The 26789-nt window shown below is 43.3% G+C and overlaps 3 protein-coding genes across 6 annotated transcripts; all 3 read left to right on the top strand.

The window, feature by feature from the left end:
- The first annotated feature begins 5680 nt into the window (after window positions 1-5680).
- Window positions 5681-21857, top strand: LOC135110540 (MATH and LRR domain-containing protein PFE0570w-like). Of its 4 annotated transcripts, none has more exons than XM_064022953.1 (13): window positions 5681-5838; window positions 10323-10384; window positions 12060-12158; window positions 12851-12987; window positions 13091-13265; window positions 13573-13723; window positions 14209-14635; window positions 15298-15473; window positions 15816-15936; window positions 16049-16171; window positions 17816-17935; window positions 18788-20648; window positions 20826-21857. In XM_064022953.1, the coding sequence occupies exons 2-12, from the start codon at window positions 10324-10326 to the stop codon at window positions 18905-18907; spliced, it is 1710 nt and encodes a 569-aa protein (XP_063879023.1). In that variant the 5' UTR covers window positions 5681-5838; window position 10323; the 3' UTR covers window positions 18908-20648; window positions 20826-21857. The 4 variants fall into 4 exon arrangements, with proteins under 4 accessions (XP_063879023.1, XP_063879022.1, XP_063879025.1 ...); XM_064022952.1 differs by having other exon boundaries at window positions 14125-14635; XM_064022955.1 differs by lacking the exon at window positions 12060-12158.
- LOC135110130 (uncharacterized) lies at window positions 20907-21659 on the top strand. The gene has a single exon (XM_064022085.1). The coding sequence runs from the start codon at window positions 20907-20909 to the stop codon at window positions 21657-21659; it is 753 nt and encodes a 250-aa protein (XP_063878155.1).
- A 1805-nt stretch (window positions 21858-23662) lies between the features above and the next one.
- LOC135110539 (uncharacterized) lies at window positions 23663-24559 on the top strand. Its single transcript, XM_064022951.1, has 2 exons — window positions 23663-23818; window positions 23956-24559. The coding sequence occupies exons 1-2, from the start codon at window positions 23791-23793 to the stop codon at window positions 24228-24230; spliced, it is 303 nt and encodes a 100-aa protein (XP_063879021.1). The 5' UTR covers window positions 23663-23790; the 3' UTR covers window positions 24231-24559.
- The last annotated feature ends 2230 nt before the right edge of the window (window positions 24560-26789 follow it).

Genomic DNA, 26789 nt, shown 5'->3' with positions numbered 1-26789 from the left:
AGTGATTTATTTTCGTAGGTAAATGTTCAGTTAAGATTCTATCCAATTCTCAAGGTTTTTCTATTTACATTTAATCCATTATGTCAGATGCTTCATTAATCTGTCAAGTGTACAAATAATTCAACTTTATTTTATTATTATTACTATTTATTTATTTTATTTATTTTTTTTTGCGCCAGTAAACTGTACACGTATACATATTTCACAGTATATTTCAATTAACTTTCTATTTTAGGCTGTCTATTGTAAACAAGTTCATATTAATAACCCACTGACATCAGATGCAGTTCAATTTAATTTATTTATATTTGTTTTCGTTCTAATTAATTTCCAGTTGAATTACGGTCCAGTTCAGTTCTCTCTCTCTCTCTCTCTCTCTCTCTCTCTCTCTCTCTCTCTCTCTCTCTCTCTCTCTCTCTCTCTCTCTCTCTCTCACATTGGCAGACGTCGTTCTAACGGTACCACCCACTCCCCCCCCAACCGGCCATCCCCGTCTCCCCATAACCGCTCCCCTGAGGCTGTGGGTGATAACATACTCTCCTACCCCCCTCCCCAACCACCACCACCACCACCACCACAACGATCATATGCCAGAGCGACTGAATGAGGGGAGGAAGTGCTTGAAGACACGGAGAACTCTTACTGCTTGCTACTTGCCTACTACCACCAGATATTTTAAAGTTTAAAAGTTTACTGTATAGGTCGGTGGGTGGGTGGATGGGTGGATGGGTGGGGGTGGTGAGGAGACAGAGATCGAGTGGAAGGATAAGGGAGGGGACTAGAATGATAACGTGAGTGAATAACTTTGACTACTGTACTGCGTAGCTCCAAGAGAGAGAGAGAGAGAGAGAGAGAGAGAGAATATCCTAAATCTTGTATGCCAACCAGACCTTATTTACCCTAACACATCTTAACCCAATAATACTAAACTAACTAAACAGAAGCAAGTCTCTCTCTCTCTCTCTCTCTCTCTCTCTCTCTCTCTCTCTCTCTCTCTCTCTCTCTCTCTCTCTCTCTCAGCTACCAAGTAGGCATTTTTAACCATCGTTGATAAGGTTACGCTTGGGGGGACTGGGGAAGGATGTTTCAGGGAGGGGAGCTGCTGGGGTGCAAGGGGAGGGATGGGGAGAATAAGTAGAGCATGCAACGGGCTTCCCCTCCCTCCTCTCCCTCCCCTCCTCTCCCCAAAGTTCACCCCCACAACCACTGAGGTCAAGGTTAATTCTGATGGAGATGATTTGCGTTTGGTGTTTCAGTTGTTGATTGTAATGGCGGTGGGTGGTGTGAGTGGTGATTATCACATCTCATTATCATCGTCTTTATCACCGTATTTCTTCTTTCTTTCTTTATTTATTTATTTTACTCTTCTTCCACCTCCTATTTATACTGCTCTTCCTCCTTTTCCTCGCATTTCTTACTGACACGCTAACTTCTCTTCTTACTTCCTCCTCCTCCATCTCCTCCTCCTCCTCCTCCTCCTCCTATCATCTCCCCCCCCACCAACTTTCCCGTGGATCTCACAAGAAGGGAATCCAGACTGAGTGAGCGCGTAACAAGAAGTGTTCTGTCAACCCACATGACGAAGCCGTTACAGCACTTGCAACCCCATCCATCTTCCCTCCATCGCCTCCAGCTCCTTCCTTCCCTTTCCCTAACTCTCTCCCTTCCCTCCTTTCTTTTTCGTATTCTTTCCCTTCCGCCCCTTTTCTTCCCGTAATGCCTCCCAATTACCTCCTTTCGTTAAGCCTCTCCCTTCCATCCTCTTCTTTTTAACTTTCTTTTCATTCCTATCCTTTCCTTTACTCTTTCTCCCTTCTGCCCTCCCCGTAAGTCTCTCCCTCCCGCCATTTTTCTTTTCTTAACTCTTTCCTTCACGTGATGGAAGATAAATGGAAAAAAAAGTTCCCTTTCCTTTCCACTTCTCCTTTCCTTAACCTCTTAGTCTGTCCTTCCATTTCGTCTTCTTTGTATCCTTTTTGCTCTTTTCTCTCCCTTTCCTCGTTCTTTCCTTTCTTCACTTTTACTTTTTCATGTCTTTCTTCATTCTCTCCATCCTTCACCCTTCTTCCTTCTTCATTAATGCCTTCCTTTCCTCACTCTCCTCATACTTTCCTCTTTCCTCTTCCTTCTTTCCTCCATCATATACTTTCCTCTTTCTTCCTTCTTCATATCGTTCCTCATTTTCTCCATATCATTCATATCCTGACTTCTGTCGCATCAGCCTCTCGTAACACACGGCATATGTACTTCCGCCTTCCTCTACCCTCATAAGCAAACCTCCCAACGGCCAAGAGGTCTGCTGCTGTTTGTTCTTTCTTTGTGTCGCTTTGTGTTGCGTGTTCTCTCTGTGTACCCTTTCAGTATGCTCTTCTTTATCTCGTTTTCTCTACCTGCCTTGTTTATCCAGAGTCCTCTTTGTCCCCCCAACTGTACTACTCTCTCTCTCTCTCTCTCTCTCTCTCTCTCTCTCTCTCTCTCTCTCTCTCTCTCTCTCTCTCTCTCTCTCTCTCTCTCGTCCCAGTACATTCCTTTTTGTATATGTTTATTTTTATTATGGTCGAAAGCAGAATGTATTGTCGTTGTCTTCTCCTCCTCCTCCTCCTCCTCCTCTTCCTCCTTTGCATTCCTTCTATTAGATGTCAATATACATATTTTCTTTCCTTTGTCGTGGCTTTTCCGGTACGTGTGTTTTCTCTGTTGCTCAATTGGACCTGACCGAACGAACGAGCGGGCGAGTAAGTTCTGGACTTTCTCTTGATCCCAGACACCACCGCCTTGCCGGATCTGGACCTCCGCCGTGAGACTAAAAGGACTGACTGCTACTGTTTCCACTCCTGCTGTTACTACTACTACTACTACTACTACTACTACTACTACTACTACTACTACTGCTGCTGCTGCTGCTGCTGCTGCTCTTACTGTTTCTTGTTCTTGTTCTTCTTCCTCTTGTTCTTTTTCTTCTTCCTCTTCTTGTTCTTGCTTCTCCTCCTCCTCCTCCTCCTCCTCCTCCTCCTCCTCCTCCTCCTCCTCCTCCTCCTCCTAGTCCTCATAAAATATACTTCGTGAAAACTCTCTCTCTCTCTCTCTCTCTCTCTCTCTCTCTCTCTCTCTCTCTCTCTCTCTCTCTCTCTCTCTCTCTCTCTCTCTCTCTCTCTCTCTCTCTCTCTCCGTTTTGTGTCGAGTATTATTTGTTTAATTTTTTTTTGCGATTTTTTCTCGTTCCTTTTTTTTTTTTTTTTCTTCTTACCTTTGTTCACGATCACGTTTATTGTTTGTTGTGGCTGCAGGACTTGATGTTTTCCTCCTTTTTACTTTTCTTTCCCTCCTTTATGGTCATAATTTTTAAGTAATGTTATCCGGCGTTGTGTGTGTGTGTGTGTGTGTGTGTGTGTGTGTGTGTGTGTGTGTGTGTGTGTGTGTGTGTGTGTGTGTGTGTGTGTTTACTTCGTTTATATGACAAAAAAGAAAAGCGACATCTAAGACAGGATCCAGTTTTTTTTTTTTTTTTTCATATTATACGTAGTTGTTGTTATTTGTGATGTTTATTAAATACGAGTTATTTTTTGGCTTACTTTTTTTTTCGGTGATGAACAAAGTGTCTTGGTGTCGTCGATAGATAGGTACATGAATAAGAAAATAAATAAATACACGGATATCACTCTTTAAGGTCTTATCACAGTATAAAAAGAAAAAAAAAAACATTGCTAAGTCTGTCACAGTTTAAAAGAAAGCGTGTACGTGATACAGACTGGCGTATATGAAAATAGAAAAAAAGAAAACTCGCTTCATTCTTGATCAACAACAACAACAAAAAAAGAAAACTAGGAAAAAATTTCGGTGGTGACGATCACACATGAAAAAAAAGGAAAACTTCAAATGATGAGTGTAAAAAAGGAGAAAAAAGAAGAAAAGGAAAACTAGAACTGCTAATGACGAGTAGAAAGGAGAGAATGAGAAAAAAAATCGCATTTCAACTAAATCACGAATGAGAAACGAAGGACATAATGAATAGAAGACAAATAGACAATTATAGTCATGATAAATAAATAAAATGAATCACGTGAGAAAAATTAAGAAGGTAATGAAGAAAGACAAGGAAAATAACTAAGTCACGTATGAGAAACGAGGGGAATAATGAAGAAGAAAAAAAAGTAAGTCACGTATGAGAAGTAGAAAAAAAAAGAAGAGTCAATCAATCACGAGCAAGAAATAAAAAAAATGAAAAGAAGAAAAACGAAAAGTAACAAAATCACAAATGAAAAAACAAGGAAAGTGATAAAAAATACAATGTAAAAAAAAGAAAAGAAATAAATCACATACAACAAATAAAAAATAGTACAGAGAAACAAAGAAAAACAAAAATCGCGAACGAAAAATAAAAATAATGAAGAAAACAAAAAAAAAAAAAACTTGAGTGGCCAGTGTCACTATACCACCGCACCACAACTGATTAAGATTCCTCAAAGCCTACCACATCCACCAAAACCCCTTCCCCTCCCTCCCCAACCCTCCCCAACTCTCCCCAGGACCCCCCGCCCAATCCCCCTATCACCACCAAGCCAATCCCATCCGTCCCCGAGCGCTCCCCACCTCTCCCGACCCGCTGCCCGCTTCCCGTCCCCTCCCTCCTCCCTAAATGCGGTGGCCTACTAACCGTGGTTTCCGGGTTGACTGTGACGGACATGATCCTTTCCCTGGCGCGGTGACGGCGGCAGAAGGGACGCTGGGAGGGAGGGGGAAAGATATAGGATGAGGAAGGGAAATGAGTAAAGAGAGGAGTGAGAAGAAATAGGCCGCAGTAATGAGAGAGAGAGAGAGAGAGAGAGAGAGAGAGAGAGAGAGAGAGAGAGAGAGAGAGAGAGAGAGAGAGAGAGAGAGAGAGAGAGAGAGAGAGAGAGAGAGAGAGAGAGAGAGAGAATGATAAGCCGAAACCGAAGAGGTGGAACAGTACAAAAGAACGCAAATGAACAAACAGCAGCAGCATACCTCTTGACCCTTACGAGGCTGCTTATGATAAGCTACACTATCTACGTATATCCGGAGAAGGGCAGTAACTCAAGAAGAATGAAAAGAAAACGACATAAGGTTTTTGAGCCTGTTAAATTATCACTAGTCATGAAAACACCCTTGAAAATTCTAATAATTATCTGTAGTTTGTTGAACACCTTTGAAAACCTTAATAATGTTTCCCTGCATTCTGTTTAACGCCCTTGGAAACCCCTAATAACGCTTAATAATAGAGCCTCTTAATCTATCACTGGTCACGAAAACACCCTTGAAAAACCCGAGTGACTTTCATTAGCATGTACAAACTATCACAGGAGTCACCCTTGAAAACCCCCAGTAATCTGTTCAGCTATCACCAGTCACGAAAACACTTGAAAAAAAACCCACTAACCTCCACTAAAATCCGTCAAACTCACTAAAATCACGAAAACAATTGAAAACCCCCAATAACTTCCACTAGAATCCGTCAGACTCACTAAAATCACGAAATCCACTTTGAAAAACGCAAATAACTCATAACTTCCACTAGAGCCTTTTAAAGCGTATTCGGGATAAGACACCAAAACGTTAGAAAACCGGACCTTGACACCACATGCATAAATTCCTCCTCACATCTGGCTCTGTTGGCACTTCCGTTAAAAGCTGGACACACCTGACACACCTGTGCGCGCGTGGAGTTTTTCATGAGTCGCTGGGCGTATGGCGTGGCGGCGCAGCGGTCAGCCGAGTAGGTCATTGAGAAGCAAGGAGCACAGGAGCCTCCGAGGAAAGGTGGTCCGCTGCGCCCCGCCAGTCGACGCCGCTCGCTCATCCGCTCTGCACCAAAAACACGTGAGGCCTTAACCTTCCTCTCGTCTCCTTCTTTCTTCCTCCTCCTTCCCCTTCTCTTCCTTGTTTAAATCGAGGACCGCTAGCAACATACTACTACTACTACTACTACTACTACTACTACTACTATGAAATCTTTAATTGGTGTGAATCCTCCTCTTCTCCCTCCTCGTCTTATTCATCTTTCTACTCCCTTGTAAAGTTTCCTGTTTCCTCAAATGTCGTCACAAAATTCCACGAAAGGCAAGACGCAAGGATAATCTTTTTTGGTGTGAATCTTGCTCTTATTCTTCTTTCCTTCCTGAGTTCGCTCCTGCATCAAGAAGTCCAAGTCCAGCTCTCAACGCAATATACTAGAGACAAATATCAAGGACCCTCTTTTTGTGTGAAATCTTAATCCCGTATTTTTAAACAGTGTGGCCTCTTGCTCATAAGAACTATTTCCAAAAGCCACAGAGATGGTTCGTCGGTTTTTCACGGTCTTTTATCCCAATGGTGAATGTTTGCTAAATTATCTCTAGCATTATGAAAACGCACTTGAAAACTCCGATAGCTTTCACTACAGCGTACAAAAAAGTACTGAAAATAAACACTGGAACGTTTGGGGTGTGAACTTCTGCTTGTGGGTGTGGGGGATGTGCGGGGAGTTGATTAACGAGGGTAACGGGTCTGTCTGCCGAGTTCGCTCGTAGTGTTGGTGGTGGTTGGCCGAGTTTGATCTGTGAAGTCACGTGCTCGTAAGTCTCGCAGCGTCAGGGAGTGAAGGTGGTGATGGTGGTAGTGGTGGTTTCCCCAGGTTCCTGCTGCAGATTTTTGGTGACACTTCAGATCTTCGTAGGCAGATGATAAAAGATTAAGTATGATGTTACATTAGGAAGGCGGACATAGCAGTCATGAGAGTAGGCAGCAGATGTGGTGTACGTAGTATATTATCGTGGTGGACAGGGAAAGGAGGAACAGAAGTACAGCACGTGGGTATCACTTAAAATTTTCGTCGGGAGGTAATGCAGAAGGAAATGTGATGTTACAATAGGAAGACGGACATCCTTGAGAACAAGCAGTAGATGTGATGAATGTAGCATTATCATCATGACGGAGAAGGAAAAGAAACTAGTGCGTGTCATTTCAAATATTCGTAGGGAGGAGGAGGAAACATAAAATTACTATAGAGATGGACACAACCGTAGGAGTGAGCAACAAATGTGATGCATGTAGTATATTATCATGGCGGACAAAGGAAAAGAATAGAAGAATAGAATAGATTAATAGAAGAATAGAATAGAATAGAATGGAAGAATAGAAGAAAAGAAGTGCATGAAAGGAGGAGAAAGAAAGAGAGAGCAGCAAATGTTTGTAGTGAATGTAGTATATGATCATGGTAAACTGCAGGAGGCGTGGAGTTATGCATGCAATTAGTAAATCCTGCAGGTTAGTAACGGTAAACGCAACAACAGGAAATAGTAGTAAAGAGGTGAGGTGCAACATTGCCATCAGTGTGACGAAGACAGAATAAGCCAGGAGATAAGACTAACGAGGACACCGACACTCCCGCTTCAAGTGCAAGGTGAAGGCTGGTTGTGTGTCATTCACCGCAGGTTCCTCCCCTCCTCCAGGCGTCCCTAAGGTGTATTATCCCCCGCGACATGTCATTGTTGGCCATATTGTCTACACAGAGTGGTGAGGGCCGAGGGCAGTGTAGTAAGGGTGTATGGGGGTGGCTGGTGCGAGAGCGGTGTGTGTGTGTGTGTGTGTGTGTGTGTTCATGTTACAATCCTCTCGTCACACCTGGTCGGGTATTGTGTGGATTTCAATGCTCTTAGGTGAGAGTTATCCAACTTCCATAATACTCGTATACACTGTAGAGGTAGGTTTGTTTATAGATCGAATGATAAATTTGTTGGGAGATATATACGTAGATGAACAAAAATGCACCTGAAAGTGAATATTGATAAGTAGATAGATTTGTAGGCAGTTTAAACGTAAATAGATAAATATATAGATAGATTTATATATGGGAAAGTAGATATGTACGTAGACAGATAGATAAACAAACAGATTAACAAATAAACAGATGCACAAATAAACGAACTTTCAAAGATAACGGTAAATGCTTTGACACGAATCTGCGCCTTGTGTCGGTCGGTCGCGGGTGCTCAGTGGATGGCGCCCGCGCGTGAAATTTAACGGGATGTAAAGATAATGAGAAACTGCTCTAAACCAGTGTCTCTGTTAGGGAAGTGAGTAAAGCTGGGTAAGGCTAAGGTCACACGTTTCCTTCCTTTCCATGTCTTCCTTTTTCTCTGTACGAGTTTGGTGCTGAAAGTCTTCGTTCGGGGTGTTAGTTGTTTAGAAATTACCTTGCTTTTCTTATTTATTTATTTATTTATTTGTTTTTATTGTTAAGATAATTCTGAATGCACTTGTACTAAAACATTTTCGGTTTTTTTTTCTTTCTTTTTTCTGCTTCTATCCTTGCCATGCTTGATTTGGAAAGCACACACACACACACACACACACACACACACACACACACACACACAAGAAAAAAAAAATTGTGTCACTGTGTTACCTGAATATGTGCGATCCCCGTATTACTAACGCAGATAATAGTGTGAAGCTTGACAAATGTGCCTGAATCGTCTCAAGTTAGCGCGGTGCCTGGAAAGCATGACAGGCGAGGACTGAGAGACGCCTCCCTGAGTAACATGAGGTGGCGCTGCAGTCGTCACGGAAATGTAAAAAAAAAAAAAAAAAAATGCTTGCTGAAGGAGGTCGCTGTTTGTCAATGAAAAAAAAAAGAAAAAGAAAAAAAGAGTATGCATTAAATAGATTAATACGGAAACATAATTGATGAAAAGTACAGTTAATCGGTTATTGTCACACGTACCCGCCTGTGGGTCGTGGAATGCTTGGAGAAGGAGGTCACCGTGCTGTTTTGCAAAGGCCACAGTTCCTGCTCCTCCCCGCTGGCGTCCTGCATTCCACTTTGGCCTCGGGGGTTTCTCTGCTATTTTATTATTATCTTTTCCCTTCTTTCATTGAACCGCCATACTTTGTCATAAAGGGAACAGGGCAAGTCTTAGTGACCTACATTCTTCCAGACCTGTTGTATAACCGGTTTCCGTCTCGTCCCCACCTCTCCTCGCTGTGCCTCTTCCCCCGCGCCGCCACAACGACCTGCGCGGGTCACCTTGAGACTCTTACAGTGGTCCTCTGTCTGGCTGCTTACTTGCGGTGTACATTATCTTGTATTCTTGTATCAGTAGGAGGAAGGGAATCAATTTACGGCACGTGGTTCAAGAATCAAGATTATTCCGGAGCTATACATAGGTTAGGAGGTTGTCTTAGAATATTGCCTTGCTACCCACAGGAGTATAGTATATAACTCCTCAAGATTTCGTTGTTTAACTGCATGTCTTGTGTATATTATCATTTTGTCGTGGTATTTCTCTCCGGAATGGAGTAGGAGTATAATACGTAATTCCTCAATATTTCGGTGTGCACTGCTTCTCTTCGGTGTACATTATCGTTGTTTTTTGCCCACTATTATAACCTCTATTACCTCGCCGGTATGAAACAGAGCACGATACATAATTCCGCAAAATTTCATAACTACCACAGCCTCCTATAGCCTTGTCATGCCCATTCAGCACATTCCAAGACGGCTACCATTCATTCCTCTGACATCAAACCGCCACGTGGCATTACCTCACATTTACTCAGTCGTTATTACTTGTCAGGTGGAGGAGACGGTACTTACTCGTACTTAGCCAATAATGGACGCCAGTGTGGAGGAACGAGTAACAGAAATGGAGACTTGGTGGCAGAAACGGCGGTGTCTCCCTTATCCCTACCCTTTCAGGAGGGCATCGACCCGCCGCCCACCATTGCCAAGGACTCAGGAAGGTTCATGTCCGCCTTATTGAGTGGAAGGGGGCCACTTGGTCCTTCCGGGCGCCGCAGACCCGTCGCTCCACGTTCCAGCGCCGATTTCTAGGTCACCAGTTGAGTCGGGACGCTGACCCCCTCCCCGCCCCACCGGTGACCCGCTTCCTCCCGGCCCTGGGCACCATACACACACACACACACACACACACACACACACACACGACATTCCTTCGTGTGGTTCTTGTATCAGTGGGAGGGAAAGAATCAGTTTGCTGCACGTGGTCCAAGATTGTTGCGGTGTGCTACGTACGGCGGTGTAGGTTACGTGAAATTCTCTCGTCTTTATTTGTCTTTTTTTTTTTTTTTTTATAGGTTTAAAAAATCGCTTTCCAACGTGTCTTTTTTTTTCTTTCCCGGATGCTACTTTCTTTTCTCAGGCTTTTTTTTTATCGTTGTCCTCATATACTCTGTTTGTTCCATGCTTCATATTTTTTGCGCTTATTTGTCTTCGTTTTTATTTATGTGTGTGTATGTGTGTGTTCTTCAGTCAGTCAGTCGTGACGTGAGTAATAACAACCTCTCTTCTTCCCCTTCTGCAGGATGAGAGCGTTCAGCTGGGTCCCGCTTCTGGGGCTCCTGGCTGCCCTGGCGGCTGCCCAAGGTGAGTTAAAGCCGCTACCTCCTCCTTCTCATACTCCTCCTCGCAACTGTCTCTCTTCCTTATCTTCTCTCTCTCTCTCTCTCTCTCTCTCTCTCTCTCTCTCTCTCTCATTATTCTCACTACATGTCTTTCCCTCCCCCCCTCCTCCTGCCCAATTTGTTTTCAGCTCTCTCCTCGTTCCTCTTCCTCTCCGCATACGTTTCTCTTTTCTCGTCCTCATATATTCTGTGCACTTGTTTCTCCCTTCTCGTTAGCATCATTATGTCTCCCTGTACCGTACATCCTCATCTATTGGTTCTTCTTGTACTCTACGCATCCGTCTCTTCTCCCTTCTTGTATCACGTCTGTACATCCGCCTTATCTGAGCTTCCTGTAATCTCCACACTCAACTGAGTCAACTCTCCCAGTTTCTCCTCTCCTTTCGCATCCGCCTCTTACGTAATTCTTTCCTTTCCATTTCTCTTTCATCCCTGTGCTCGCCTCTTTCCCATCAACATCCGCCTTTCTCAACTCTCTCTCTTCCTCTTCAGTTGTTCTCCCTATCCTTTCCCGGACGTCCCTCATTCTCATAATGCTAACTGAGAAAGAGAGATTAGTCACATGTATTATCTTAAACATGGAGTTGGATAAGGCAGGATGTTAATACGTAGATAGAAAGATTTTTTTTTTTTTTCTATTTTAGGTAGAATTCCAGTATGTTAAGGTAGGTTAGGTTAGAATATGTTAGATTAGGTTAGGTTAGGTTGAACTAGGAGGCAGTGGGTTGGTGGTGGTGCAGGTGTATTGTGCCTGCTCTCCTCATGTCAGGGTTTGACTTGTGTGTTCAGGGATGATAGTGTTTGGTAGAAATCCTGTCAGACCCTTAACACTTACTCATGTACACCACTTCTCTGTTGTTCCTTCATTTACATTGCACATAGCTATTATTAATTTCTCTTAAAACATTTTTGCACAGAATCCTTCTCTCCCTCAATCCCCCTCCCCCTTCCCGCTTCCCCATGTCCTGTTTTGACCTGTGACCTCAATGTAGTAAGAGGTCACAAGTCACAATTCAGCGTTCCGACGAGTGGCTACAGACAGGCAGACACCAGCACGACCATCAGCTCAGCGCGTCCCATGATGTGGTTAGACTAGGCTTTCTAGCAACACACACACACACACAACTTGTGGACTCAGTAGTAACATCCTTACCTGTAACTTGGCAGGATGAGGATTGCACCTGCCCAGCTTATAAAGGTTTCCTTTAACAAGTGGACAGTTACTGTCTTTGAGCAAGATTAAAATTATAATGAACTCTAAGGGCCCCTCACATGAGGCAACTGTAGTTGCAGTAAATAGCAAGAGCAACTTTAGCAAAGTACGAGTATTGTTTAGGAGGGTTTTTATCATTGCAAATGCAGTTGCTCATGGAGTACCATACATCTAGCACAGGAAATTAATTACTGCAACTGGTTGCCATGTGTGAAAGCTCCTATTTGAAGAACATGGATGGTCATCACAGCTCTAGCAAGGAATCCTCAAGCCTGGGGGCAAATAACCCTCACACACACACACACACACACACACACACACACACACACACACACACACACACACACACACACACACACACACACACACACACACACACACAGCAGTTTAGCAAAAGAAATAATAAAAGAGTTTTAATTTTCAGAAAATAATCCAACTAGGTCCACTGTGATCCACCTGTTCGGATCGCCCCTACTGTCTGTGCAGAGCCGCAATGCCCACCTCACACCGCAGTCTCGGCTTGGTACGGCCCCTCACCCTCCCCTCCCTCCCTGTATACCTCCCTCCAAGTCTCCCACCCTCCTGCCCCTGCTCACTTTCTTTGCTGAACTGCGATGCCAGATACTAACCTAAAGCAGATCCATGTTTTGCTTCTACAGAGCCTCTTTCATATCTTCCTTTACCTGCACAGATCCTCCTCTTATCTGCCTGCACTTTTTATTTGTTTATTTTTTGTTTTGTAATACAGTGATGTTTGTGTGCAGTTAATGGGTGTAGTGGTTTCTTCTTCCTTACCTACTAATATTTGTAGGATCACAGAATGTTTTGTGAGGAATGTATGTGGAAGATGACATTTTAGAAGAGTTTACAGTTTTGTATTTAGAGCTTACCACCACCACCATCACCACCAACAGCAATAATAGTAATAACAACAGCAACACAGGCAGGCAAAAAAAGCATCACAGTTCAGATGTAACAGGTTAATGGAAGCATCTTATGAACACATTTTTTTTTGCCCTAATTTTACTCATTAAGAGACACGTCACTTATAGGAGGGAGGAAATAAGTAGGTAATCATCTGTGCCGCACTTCACCAGACTTCTACACTCTGCACTTTTACTATCACCTTACATTTAACAGTCTTGACTTCACTGGTCCGTCAGTATATCGGCATCCCTCTTCCAGCCTTCACATCCACTCCACCTCCCTTCACAGAGTCAATGGTGGATCCAGAGAGTGTCGTCACCCAGGAGGAGGCTGTCTTGGAGGAGGCCACACACAAGACAGCTAGCTCCAGCCCCACTGGAATTCTTCAGGCAGTGCAGAATTTGGTTGCCTCTGCTGTGTCTCCTGTAAGCCATTTCAGTCATACCTTTACCATCACCAACACAAATAATTTCTTTGTAATGCTGATTATGATAATAACAGAAATATAACACAAGCCTCCATTCACAGTTAAACCCAGATTCCACACCTGCTGAGGAAACTAAAGTGGAAGGTCCACAGCTGGATGCCAATCCTTTCCCAGTTAATTATGGGGAGGATGACACAGTAGCTGAAGAGGAAGTGGTGCCTACAAACCCATCAGAGCTTGAGGAAGCCCCCACTGTACTCACTAACCGGAATGAAGGTGAGAAAATAAAAGAAGAAAATTAGTTAACAAAATATTAAGACACTGCCAAATTGATATATACATAAACTGTGCATCACACATATACAGTAGTTAGCTTTACACGTAAACTCCACATTACACACACTGCCTAGTTGATCAGTAAACTCTCTGTTCTATACACTGTGAGGTTGATATGTTCTCTGTACACTACTTACTCTGCCAAGTTGGTATTGCCATTTATTATCCTTCCATTTACTCCTTTACAAAGGTAAAAAAAACAAATACCCTTTATGTCCATTCCTAATCCCCTGTATCCATCCCACAGAAGAGTCTCCTGTTGAGAGCAACAGTGATAAGAACAACAATCAGGTGCAGTTGGTTGGAGTGTACAATGATGTGGTAGACAATGTCCTTGATGTCCTGAGTTCCAGTCTCTCCAAAGTGGGTCCTCTGCCCATTGAACTCTCTGACGATGTGTAAGTGGAAGCCTGAGTGGTGGTGGTGCTTGGGTGGTAGTCTTGTGGCCTTAATTTTGCAGGTAGCATAACACAAGAGCAGTATGGTAATGTTGTAAGTTTTAGTGCATAGATTTTAACGGTGGAGTGTAGGATAAGGTGAATAGGAGAAGAAACTGGCTGGGAGCAAGGGTATGCTGGTAAAAGTGTGCTGTTCTGGGGGCCTGGCTGAGAAAAAAGCTTTTGTATTACTGGTACTGGGGCTTGCAAGGGAGCAGAACAATAGTGGTTTGTAAAGTATTTTGAGGGAATGGTCAGGAGTATGATGATAATGATGATGATATGAAAGACTAACTGGGAGTGGGTTAGTATGGAAGTCAAAAGGAGAACCAGGGGCTGATTCCAGTATGTTCCTTCCCCAGAGTGCTCTCAGCCTTAAAAACAGGTGATGAGGCCAGCCTAGAGTTTAAACATGAAGAGACTGACCCTGCACCTTCCTTCTTCAGAAAACTCACAGCCCTAGATGCAGCTGAGGCTCCAGCTGAACCAGAACCTGAACCTGAGCCATCAGCAGAAAAAAAGGGTAACAAGAACAAAACCAGGAAAGAAACGAGGAACAAGAACAAGAAAAACAAGAAGAATAAGAACAGGAAGAACAAGAGGAAGGGTGAGGTGTCTGATGTTGAAGATTCTGAGAGGAAGACCAACAAGAATACCAGGAAGAACAAGAACAAGGGAGTGAATAATGAAAAAGAGGAGGTGGAAGAAGAGGTGAAGGTTAGACCCGCAAATAAGGGGAACAAGAAGAAAAACAAGAATAAGAATAAGAACAAGAGGAATAACAAGAGGAGGAACACCAAGAAGAACAAGAAAAGGAATAAGTCTGAGGGCATTGAAATATCTAGGGATGGCAGAGCTATGAGTGAGGATGAGGTGAGTGTCATGATAGTATTCAAGAAGGCATTTCAAGGGAGTGAGTGAGTGAGGAATCTAAGTTGAACTACAAACAAGTATAAAGTCCAATATTAACTAAGTGGGTGAGGAGTTTTAGTTGAATTGCAAATATTTAAGGTAGTAGGTTCAGTCAAATTGTACCTGAAGGAGGAAGTATTTTTAGTATATTTCCTAGTGAGTGAGAGAGTGATTTAAGTGTACTGAAAAGTTATGCCATGTTAAAGTAACCATTATTTAAAAAGATGAAAATATAAAATTCATACACATAAGAAATACATATTGATAGTAAAATTAAATGGAGGTCTATTTGCTTTTGACTGAGGAAATTTCTAAAAATCATGTGTGCTTTAAAATCAAGGTGGAAAACTTCCCTTAAATTTTCCTGACTAATGTAGATTTTTCACCAGATATACTTTGACCTATAAACCAACCACTCCAAAACAGGTAAATGATATGCACACTGCATTGCTCTGGCTAGAAGTGTTGTCAGAGATTTTAAAGAATTTAGTGTAATAGTGATGTGTGTGGTGAACCAAATGAAAAGGGAAATACTACTCCAATGCCCAGTGAATGAACATCATTGAAATTTGACTTAGTTTCTAACAATGACTTTATCTAACCAACTGTAAATGTCTCATCAGGATGTTGAGGATGAGGAGTCATCATTTGTTGAACAGGCACGCAGGAATTACCCTGAGAGGAAGAACAAGGGAGGCAAGAAGAATAAGAGGAAGAGGAAGAATAACAAGAACAAGAAAAATAGGAAGAATAAGGACAGGAAGAATGCCAAGAACAGCGAGAAGGAGAGCAGAGCAGAGTAAGCATCAAATCTTTCTCTTCTTTTATGTTGCAGCAAGTCTTATCAAATACTATACTTAACATAGACTAATGTAATTAAATAAAGAGTCTAGTTAGGATTTATAGGTCTGAAAGGTCTATAAAGTTTAAGATCCATTGATACCCACTTTTGTCTACTTATAATTACATTATTTTTTAAGATAGAATGCATAAGAAAAATATTAAATGTATAGCAGTCATAGTAAAGAGTACTAGAGTGTTCTGTTAACTGTGTACTATGTGTGGAGTTCCCTGTAAACATTAGTTTCTTATTTTATAACCTTACTTATGTCTGAGCTTTACATGTGTTCTTCACCCTCAGTCTTGGCCCAGTGTATCCATCACCGGAGGAGCTTGCGACCAGCAATGCTTATCTGATTGGCCACTCAACCCTCAGCCGCATTGGGGATGTGACTGTGGAAAGGGCAGGAAAAGCTTTCTTGGTGAGTGGTAATTGGAGGAGGAGGAGAAATAACAAAAGAGATTTTTATGTAGTTATAGGAGAGTTATATTTTCTGATGTTTCTTCTCTTACTGACATTTTCCTAACATACAGGTGAACGCCAAGGTGCAAGTTGGACCTGTGTTTGTGCAGCTGGCTGATGCAGCGCGTGCTCTCAAGAAATCTCAGGTGTCCACAGTCTTGGAGGCAGACATGGAGTTCAAAGTTAGGTCTAAGGTGAGTCTGCTGGTCAATAGGAGCTGGTGAGATGCAAGCTGGGAGAGGCTGACATGGTGGTGTTTAGGGGGTGACTTTGCATTGGCATGATTCTGCAGGTCATCATCAGATCAGGCTCATCAAGTTAATTATACTATGAAATTTTAGAGACTGAGGGTGCAGCTGTTTCCTAACATTTCCACTAATCACCACCATCATTATGAAGACCATTATAATGAACTAGCTCTCTACAGCTGTATTAGAAAAGTAATGATTTGAATGGAAATATATTGAGGTAGTTTGATTGCACTGAGAGGATGAAGAGTCAAAGAGTTCATGAAAATTGTACATGAGTGAGATTAAGAGTACAAGTGTAGTGACAGGATATAAAACTAACTTGAATTTAATAATGCTTTGATGATCATCTCATTCTGACCATTTTGATACATGCCTTACCTCAGGAATCCTTATAGAGTTAAGTCCTTAGTGATGGCACCTCACATATCCAATTTATCCCACCTTCAGATTATTTTCTCAAATATAATACTCAAAGCTGGGCATGACTAGTAGGAGAGGAAATCCATTTGGAAAATGAAAGGATAGAGTGAAGAAGTATGAGCACACTTGTGAGAGTGGTGCTAATAGAAGGGGAAGGTTTCAGCTAGCAAGGAAAGTAAGGAGTGTTTGGATTGAGAAAAATGAAAGCTCACGTGCCGAGGCCATCCCCTTTTGTGACAGTCCTGGAGGGAGCAAGGTATGAGAGGTTGTACTGGAGATGAAGAGACAGATAGATAGAATTCATATACCAAGAATAAGTTGCACAAAAGATTAGTTAAAGTGTTACATGAAGACATATAGAGACAGACTCATAGATAATAAAGTGATATGTAAATGATAAGTATGTTTGAGTTTATTGTAATGCAGATGAAGTGCTCTCTCTCTCTCTCTCTCTCTCTCTCTCTCTCTCTCTCTCTCTCTCTCTCTCTCTCTCTCTCTCTCTCTCTCTCTCTCTCTCTCTCTCTCTCTCTCTCTCTCTCTCTCTCTCTCTCTCTTAGCAAACTTTTTCTTACCATATTTGCTGTTGTTATTTACATATATACAATTATCTTAGCATCTAACCTAAGTCACAACAGCAGTAACCTTGAGAGATGAAATAAGCCCTCTCCAGCTTTGTTGAGTAAGTGACTGAGAGTGACTGAAATATGGTGTGTAAGGGAAAATAGGGTGTTGTATATATAGAGTTAATCATTGAAGACCCTGAATCATTTTTACATTGATGAGTCTTGTGTGTTGCAGCAAATGATAAAGTTAGTGATTGTGGTGGTGAGAATAATAGCTGCTTTGTGTACTTAGGGGAATGTATAGCACATCTGCTTCTTTTGTACTTCATCATGTGTTTGTGCTTTATATTTTGTTTGTTATGAATTCATTAGTTGATTGATATGTTTATTGATTTATTTATTGCAATTATCATATTATTATTATTATTATTATTATTATTATTATTATTATTATTAGGTTATTATTATCATCATCATCATTATAGTCATCATTAGTACATTTGCATACTTAGTTTATTTTTATTTATTTTTTTTTTTTTATCCATTTATTAATTTCTTTTTAACGTGTGTGACCACCTGTGACCTGTGACCTATCTCACTTCAGGGACATGGTCGCAAGCTTATCAAGGTGAACAGCGTGACCATGGGCGGTCCCTCCAAGATCACTGTGGCCCGCTTGGACCTGCCCTTGGAGCCTGAGGTGGTGGTAGCTGCCCAGGATGAGGTGAGTGTCAGGCTGTTTGTAATTCTCAGTAAGGATATCAAGGATGGGAACTGTCCCTCTGATAATTTGGGCATAACAGCGAAGTGGATTAGAAGTGTCTGTTATTTTTTCAATTTTTTTGCTGTGGAAATAAGATGGAAAGGTTTTAGTTATATTTATCATGCTTCTGTTTTTAATATTATTATTGTTGCCTGCACTCTTTTATTATTTGAATATTGTTATGACAGCTATTTTTGTGAGCTTGATCTCATCTTGTCGACCTGTAATGTTTATTTATTTATTTATTTATTTATTTATTTATTTATTTATTTATTTATTTATTTATTTATTGCATATTATTTAGATGTAACAAGACTACTTATTTTTTTCAATTGAGTTCTTAGACATTCCTGAAAGGGAATCCGCGGCAGAAGAACCTTGACCTTTCCCTTTTCAAACACTCCTTTCTCTCTGGCATATGAGTCATCCGTATTATTTGATAGCATCCCTGTGGCTCCTAACGGGCTGCAGCACTTATTGTGACATTTATGTGTGACGCAAATTCATATAAATTTGCGATAGTTACTCTTATAAATCATATGGGGGCTGCTTTGGGGGTTGAGGGGTCCACACCCAGATGGGATCGAATCATGGCCACGGTCTGAGGATAGGAAAGGCATCCACTTGGGGTAACGGTTCCCAAAATGCCAAATCCAAATTCCTTCATTAGGAGGCACCGTCATAGACCTGACAGACTAGAAACTGAATGCAGAACCGAAAAAAAAAAATGCCTGATACAGGATGGTGCCAACATCCTGAGCTTGAAAGCACTGCACTCACCCATCAGCTAACGCGTGCCGTTTTCCCCAAAAGGTGCTCAATGCCCTGGATGTGTCTCGCGTAGGCCGCATCTTTGAGAAGGAGCTGGAGAAGATCTTTGAAGAGGACAACGTGGTTCAGAATCTTGAAAACCACCCATTCTTGAAGAAGTAAACCTGGCCGTCCTTCCAGCTCAGCCCGGCATGGTGATGCCCTCAGCAGCAAGGAAGGTTGTATCCCGGTCGATGTTTGCCTTGGGATAAACGACCCTGAGTGTTGCCAGGAATACTAATCTCAAGGCGCACACTGTTGGGTTGGCTTGCTGGCAGGACTGTGCTGGTTTGGCATGGTTTTGGTAATGATGTACAGGTGACCACAGACATCCACCTCAGGCTGCTCTACACTTAGCATCTACGCAGTCTGAACCTCTGTGGTGACTCAGGGATACCTGTGCTCCCCATTCACACACACACGCACACACACATACACGCACGATCATTGGTGTTAGTATGGCTGCTCTTATTCAATAAGTTCTTAGCTAGCAATAGAACATCACCCGTGAATAAAATTTCCTGATCACCCTGTCATTATAAGCCAAAGGTAACTCTGCATCCAGCTGCATCATGCACTGTCTTCATGTACATACTTACTACCCCCACCATTATCATGCTAACCTTTGTTATTTATTTATCATTTATTTTATTTATGTTCTTTTTATAATCATGCTTTATCTTCCTGGGCAATTAATTCAGTTCTGAGCGAAAGAAGAAATAAAAATGTTTTTAAAAATTGCCATAGTTTGTCCCTCATCCTCCACTACATGTTGCAAGTAGTCGGGATAAGACAGCGTGTATGTTAAACTATATAACCCCGCTGGACTTACCTTTGCAGTCCTTGAGTCATGGGCGTTCCTGCAACTCAGAGCACGCTGGGGAGAGCAGGTGGAGGGGGAATCATGTAATACAGAGAGCGGGGGTATTCCCTAACCACACAGGGAAGAAGTGGGGACGGACCAGGAGGAAGGAAGGGAGGGAGTGGAGAGTGTCAATATTGAGAGAACAAATAGAGGCCGGAGCTGCCCAAGACAGTCATGCCCTGCGCAGTGGCTCATGTCAGGACTGCGGCAAGGAGGGACGCGGCCCCGCCACCAACACCTGCACGTCAACAAACAAAATAGAGATAATGACGTAGGTGACCTCCTCTCGCGCGTCAGGAGTTCGCGGAAAGGTCTTACTAGGCTGCAGTCTGTTTGTGTGACTAAACACTCGTTGTCCTGCGTATGAGAAGGTTGCAGAAAGGCAAGGAATGCTGTGGTTACAATAATTCACCCCTCTCTCTCTCTCTCTCTCTCTCTCTCTCTCTCTCTCTCTCTCTCTCTCTCTCTCTCTCTCTCTCTCTCTCTCTCTCTCTCTCTCTCTCTCTCTCTCTCTCTCTGTGTGTGTGTGTGTGTGTGTGTGTGTGTGGAGAGAGAAAATAGCGTCTTACAATGAGTCTGTTGCCATGAGCCCTTAAGGAGTCTGAAACAGGTTCATCGTCACTTAATTTAATGAGCTTAGCAAGAAAACATCCGCCCTGAGACGTTCGTAATAAATTTCGTCGTTACGTGCCGGATGCGAGAGGCAGGGACGCGGGAAGTCAGTGCCACGTGTTTACTGGCAGTGTTTAACGATGCTTTTAACTAGTCGATTGACCAAGTCTTCAGACCAAATATCAGGAAAGAGATAGTAGTGCAGTTGTAGCGAGGAGGGTGAAGTGGCATCCCTGGAAGGATGACGGGAAAGCCCTGCCGGTGGGCGGAGGCAGCCACGGCCGCTATAAAGGGAGGCTGGAGCAGACTACAATCAGCACTGGGCCCGCGAGTCCTAAGCAGATAACATGATGCTGAAGGTGGCGCCGTTGATGCTGCTGCTGCTGGGTGAGTGTTGGGAGACGATGAGCTGCTCCATTCCTCTGTTCAGTCAGTTTCACACTGTGTTATCATTCCATAACCTCCAGCATCCAACATTCAGTTGAGCTCATATTCCGTATTATAAAGTGTCTCATAAATATCATGAGTAGTGATCGTTACTAAACCACCCCTTTTCCTTCACAGCAGCGGGTGGGGCCCTTGGTGACCGCGACCTGAGCCAGTATACTCCCGGCCGTCCTATTCACAACACTTACCCTGGAAATCATGCCTCTTGGGAGTCATAGCAGTGGACGCAGGTCCCCTCAGGGTCATCGCTTCCGACGTTCACCGGAGGAGAATCATCGTGAGACAAGACCTGCTCCTAAACCAGCCAACCGCCCATTTATATCCCCGGTGCCTCCACCAGGCAAAGAGCCCGTCCAGACCCTACCTGCTCTTTTGCCTGGGCATACTTCCGTCCAGACGCTGCCCGCGAAACTACCAGAGAGGCGAGAAGGCGAGCTGCCTCCCCCAGCCAACCTTGCCAGACCGTTCGAGCGTCCACCACATACAGGACCTCAAATATCACCCGTGCCTCCCAAGGGCAATGTCCCCGTCCAGACACTGCCCGAGAAACTGCCTGAGAGGCGAGAAGGCGAGCTGCCTCCTCCAAGCAGCCTTACCAGACCGTTCAAGCGTCCACCACATACAGGACCTCAAATATCACCCGTGCCTCCCAAGGGCAATGTCCCCGTCCAGACACTGCCCGAGAAACTGCCTGAGAGGCGAGAAGGCGAGCTGCCTCCTCCAAGCAGCCTTACCAGACCGTTCAAGCGTCCACCACATACAGGACCTCAAGTATCACCCGTGCCTCCCAAGGGCAATGTCCCCGTCCAGACACTGCCCGAAGAACTGCCAAGTACCCGAACAGGCGAGCTGCCTCCTAATAAAGAAAGCCTTACAAGACCTATCGACCGTCCACCACATGACGGCCTCCTGATATCACCCGTGCCTCCCAAGGGCCACGTTCCTATTTAGACGCTGCCCGCCCGCGTTTCCAGCCCCTAAAGAACCCGACTGCCGCCTCATGACGAGACCCACTCCACGGCGGCCAGCACCAGCGCAGGGGAAGGGTGTCAGCAGAGGTGATCGGCCACAGTCAAGTGTCTTAGTTTGGCAAGGAGTTCACATTTCTTGCAGTGTTACTTTGACTCATTAAAGATAAAACCTCGAAAACCTGATTTCTTCTTAAACACATTTTTTCAACTGTTTATTTATTTACTCATATCTATACGTTCTTTTCTCTATTTTTAACTAATCGGACTGTTATGCATTTTTTTTTTCTCGTTCATTATAACTTTTTTTCATAGATTGCCAAGATTTGCCACTCAGCTTGCGCACATAAGACGCATTTGTTTTTAATTGGCCCACTTCCACTTTTTATTTATTACCTATATGGTTAGCAGTCAATCTATATATCTGTTTAACTACCTACTTACTTATTGGTCAATTTTTAGTCAAGGCGATGCTCCAGGACATATTATAATAATCATGAAGCCTGTACCTTTTTAAGTATGGTGAAAATTATTAACTGAAACCTGAAAATGTCTCCTGCCTTTACTGATAAACAAATGACAGCATCGTGCAGAACAGCGGCAAGATGGTCCGTAAGAGGGAGAAGTACGAGCATGGCTAAGCATACTAAACATGAATGCACACACACTCTCTCTCCCTCTCTCTCTCTCTCTCTCTCTCTCTCTCTCTCTCTCTCTCTCTCTCTCTCTCTCTCTCTCTCTCTCTCTCTCTCTCTCTCTCTCTCTCTCTCTCTCCTCTTAATAAATAAGTAAATGATAGAGAAATAAGTAATAAAGTTACTTAGAATACAATAAAACAAAATCATAGAGAGAGAGAGAGAGAGAGAGAGAGAGAGAGAGAGAGAGAGAGAGAGAGAGAGAGAGAGAGAGAGCATTCTTTTACTTCCAAGACGTCAGCCAATATTCAAGTTCATGTTGGCTTAATGACTTGCCTTGTCTCGCTTCGTATTCTGCCAACCTGTGACTCTTTGATCTCCTCTTCTCTTACTCTTCTTCCTCGAACGTTAGAAAAGCTTGTATCTCCTCCTCCTCAGTACTTCGCCGATGTCTCTGAGTTCCCAAGCATGTTTGTGTTTACTTCTGTGACAGTCTTGGCCGCCATCCTATGGAACGTTACCACTCCAGAATTTGAAACACTGATCCAGTACTTCACGCCATATCTCCACGGGTCATACAAAAGTCAGTTAACATTCCTACAATTCTCTATTATGTAGCTTCTGTTGAGGTGTGGAAGATTATACAACTTTCTTATTGTTTCCCAACGTTTATGTGGATCTGCATTGTGCTGGAGCCACTCAGAGCCAGTGCCGGCGTCATTACAGTAACTTAAGGATGCATAGGTTATGTGTCCCTCCCCTGTGCATTGAATGCAGATGAGGCTACCTTTTATAGGTGTAGGTATGTGTCTCGACATCGTATTGAGAAACAGTTCTACGCTGCATATCTCTTGGTGCTGTTCAGCGTCGCAGGTTTGAAATATGAAATTATTAGGTTTCAGTTTGTCTCCAAGGCTTTGACTTTTCAGCACTGTTTACCACGTCGGTGAAGAGTGATAAGAGAAGTGCTTGGCACAGGACCGAGTGTTTGCGTGAATGTGTTGCAAAGCTCATTCCAGTGCCGCCCTTCTGCTTGTCAGCACCCTGTTTTCATTTAATTTATGCTTGATCACCACGAAGAAAATAATGCTGCCCGACCGTTGTGAATGTGTCGGCCGCCTACACTTGAATAACATAACACGGCTAAACAAGACTGCTGTTTACGACGTCCATGAAGATTGAGAGGAGAGTGTGTTGCCATGCACAGCGCGGCGTGTCTGTTGTTTATCCGAATGGCCCACGTGCACACTTTTCTAATTATTATTTTCATCACGTCCCCTTCTCTTTTCTATTATTATCCATTGAATTAATGCATTATTACCAGAAGAGTTACTGCGCACAACTTCCTCTCGTCCTTGAGGTATGACAAGGTGTGAAGTGGAAATCATGGCGGGTGCGAGGTGAGCTTAGAGTATATAAGGAACGCAGCTTGCCACTGAAGAGCACAACAGTCACGCAGCAGCAAATACCAGCAGTACCATGAAGGTGGCCTTCCTGCTTCTCCTGGGTGAGTCTTTCTCTGTATGAAGCTGAGAGATATTGTTTGTCGCTCGTGGATGTCTTGCCACCCTCAGTCCCCACCTCATGCCAGTCATTGTTGGCTGATTAAGGGACAGTGTCAGGCTGACATGATGTATATTTCAGGGATATGCGTGGCCTGGGCTGGTGGCCCGCAGCGACGCGACGTCCCCAGTTTCCAGAAACCACACCCTGATCCACGGCCTCCGTCTTTCCAGAAGCCACATGTTGACCCAACGCCTCCGCCTTTCCAGAGGCCACATGTTGACCCAACGCCGCCGCCTTTCCAGAGGCCACATGTTGACCCAACGCCTCCGTTTCCCCATAACCCGCAACCTTATCGCGGCCGCCGCGATGTTCACATGCGTCCTGCGGCGGGCCCCGACACGGGTGCCGTCTAGACGCTGCTTGGCCTCCCGCCAGAGGATCGCACAGGAAAGCTGCCTCTCAGGTACACACTGACACGACCCGGCCTCCCCACGAGTCAACAGATACCCTCAATGCCTCTCCACAGTCACGTCGCTACCCATCGCGAACCCCAGAACACTCAGAGGGTAAAGAAACACTGAGATTTTTTTTTTAGATTTAAATTTTAGATTTGCATTATGTATTTTACACACGTACTTTACCATGTATTTTACAGTATTTTAATCTATCAATGAACTAAAAAAAATAACATGTTTCTGTTAACAAATGTTTTGTTTCCAACAGTTAAATAAACTGTGCCAAATTTCCCGTGTTTTTTTTTTTTTTTTTTTTTTTGTGGAGCACCCTGTAGTAGTAGTAGTAGTAGTAGTAGTTGTTGTTGTTGTTGTTGTTGTTGTTGTTGTTGTTGTTGTTGTTGTTGAAATGGGAATAGTACGTACCTATCTTACAAAGTAATAAACCAATACAAGTTTTCCCTTTATTATCATCACCACCAGTTATGTACAGTACAAGGGGCAAGGAGAGAGTGGGAGTTTAAGTGGGAAGAGGGTGGTTGGGGGAAGGACAGAGAAGAGTTGGGGACAGGAAAAGCGAATACTTATTCCTCACTACTTCCTCTCCTTATAATTTTTCACTTACTCTTCACCTTACCTGTTTATATTTATTCTTTCTACTTTCTCCTGTCCTAATCCTTTACCCTACGCCCACTTCCTTGCCTCAAGTACTCTCCTTCCCCCCATTACTAACTCCCTTCCTCACTGTACTGCACAATACGTTCCTTGCTCCCCATTTTCCTTTCCTCTCCCTTCCTCTTTCGTCTTGTTTTAAATCTTCCTTCCTGTCACCTCCCCTTCCCTAATCTGTCCAAAATAAAGGGACAACGGAGTGACACCTCGCTCCATTCCATAGCATTCGTTCTACGTCTTCCTCACTCTCTCTCTCTCTCTCTCTCTCTCTCTCTCTCTCTCTCTCTCTCTCTCTCTCTCTCTCTCTCTCTCTCTCTCTCACCCTGTCAAATCATTCCATTCTCATTCTTAGTCAGTCTCATTCTATTTATCAATCCTCAGGATTGTCTTTCGCTAACTTCCTCACTCACACTGACTCTCAGTCAGTCTCATTCTAATTAGCGCACACTGTCATCCCCACTTTCAATCTCATTCACACACACTTGATCTTCCACTTATTTTTGTAATCTGACTCACGTTTGTTTTCTCCTTCATGCTGAATCTCACTCACGCTTATTCTCACTATTAATCTCTCAACTCACTCATAATCTCTCTCTCTCTCTCTCTCTCTCTCTCTCTCTCTCTCTCTCTCTCTCTCTCTCTCTCTCTCTCTCTCTCTCTCTCTCTCTCTCTCTCTCTCTCTCTCTCTCTCTCTCAGCCTGTCTTCATCACTCGTCTTTACACACACACACACACACACACACACACACACAAATCCCCAGGCTCCATGTTTATTTGACGCTGAGGCGGAGCTTTTCTTATCTGAAAAGGAGGTTGTGGATATTGATGCGGATCTTTTGTTATTTCAAAATGCGGATGCGGATCGTAATGCAGATAGTATTTTCACTGCGAGATGCGGATGTGAATGCGGATATACGATCCATCACTAGTACACAAGGTCGGTATCAGCTCTTAGCAACACACACACACACATTATATATATATATATATATATATATATATATATATATATATATATATATATATATATATATATATATATATATATATATATATATATATATATAGCGAAGGTGCCTCTGGCGTTTTGCCTCTGCTAGTTGGGGGGACCTGAGGAGATATTTTGCTGATTTTCCTTGGAATGACTACTGCTTCCGTGTCAGAGACCAGTCTTTGTGTGCTGACCGCATAACAGAGGTGATAGTGTCTGACATGGAGGCGTACATTCCTCACTCTTTTTCTCGACCTAAACCTTCCAAACCTTGGTTTAACACAGCTTGTTCTCGTGCTATACACGATAGAGAGGTGGCCCACAAAAGGTACTTAAGCCTTCCATCACCAGAATCTCATGCACTTTATATTTCTGCCCGGAACTATGCCAAGTCTGTTCTCCAACTAACCAAAAACTCCTTCATTAATAGAAAGTGTCCAAACCTTTCAAGATCTAACTCCCCTCGTGACTTCTGGCATCTAGCCAAAAATATATCCAATAACTTTGGTTCTTCTTCTTTCCCTCCTTTATTTCAGCCAGATGGCACCACTGCTATCACATCTATTTCTAAAGCTGAACTCTTCGCTCAAACCTTTGCTAAAAACTCTACCTTGGACGATTCTGGGCTTGTTCCTCCCTCTCCTCCACCCTCTGACTACTTCATGCTACCTATTAAAATTTTTCGCAATGATCTTTTCCATGCCCTCGCTGGCCTAAACCCTCGGAAGGCTTATGGACCTGATGGGGTCCTTCCTATTGTTCTCCGAAACTGTGCATCCGTGCTTGCACCTTGCTTAGTCAAACTCTTTCAGCTGTCTATCTGTCAACATCTACCTTTCCTTCTTGCTGGAAGTTTG

Source organism: Scylla paramamosain, chromosome 20 (genome assembly GCF_035594125.1).
Source record: "Scylla paramamosain isolate STU-SP2022 chromosome 20, ASM3559412v1, whole genome shotgun sequence".
NCBI lineage: Eukaryota > Metazoa > Arthropoda > Malacostraca > Decapoda > Portunidae > Scylla > Scylla paramamosain.
Note: the sequence above shows the minus strand (reverse complement) of the source record. Positions and strands in the feature narration are given on the sequence as shown.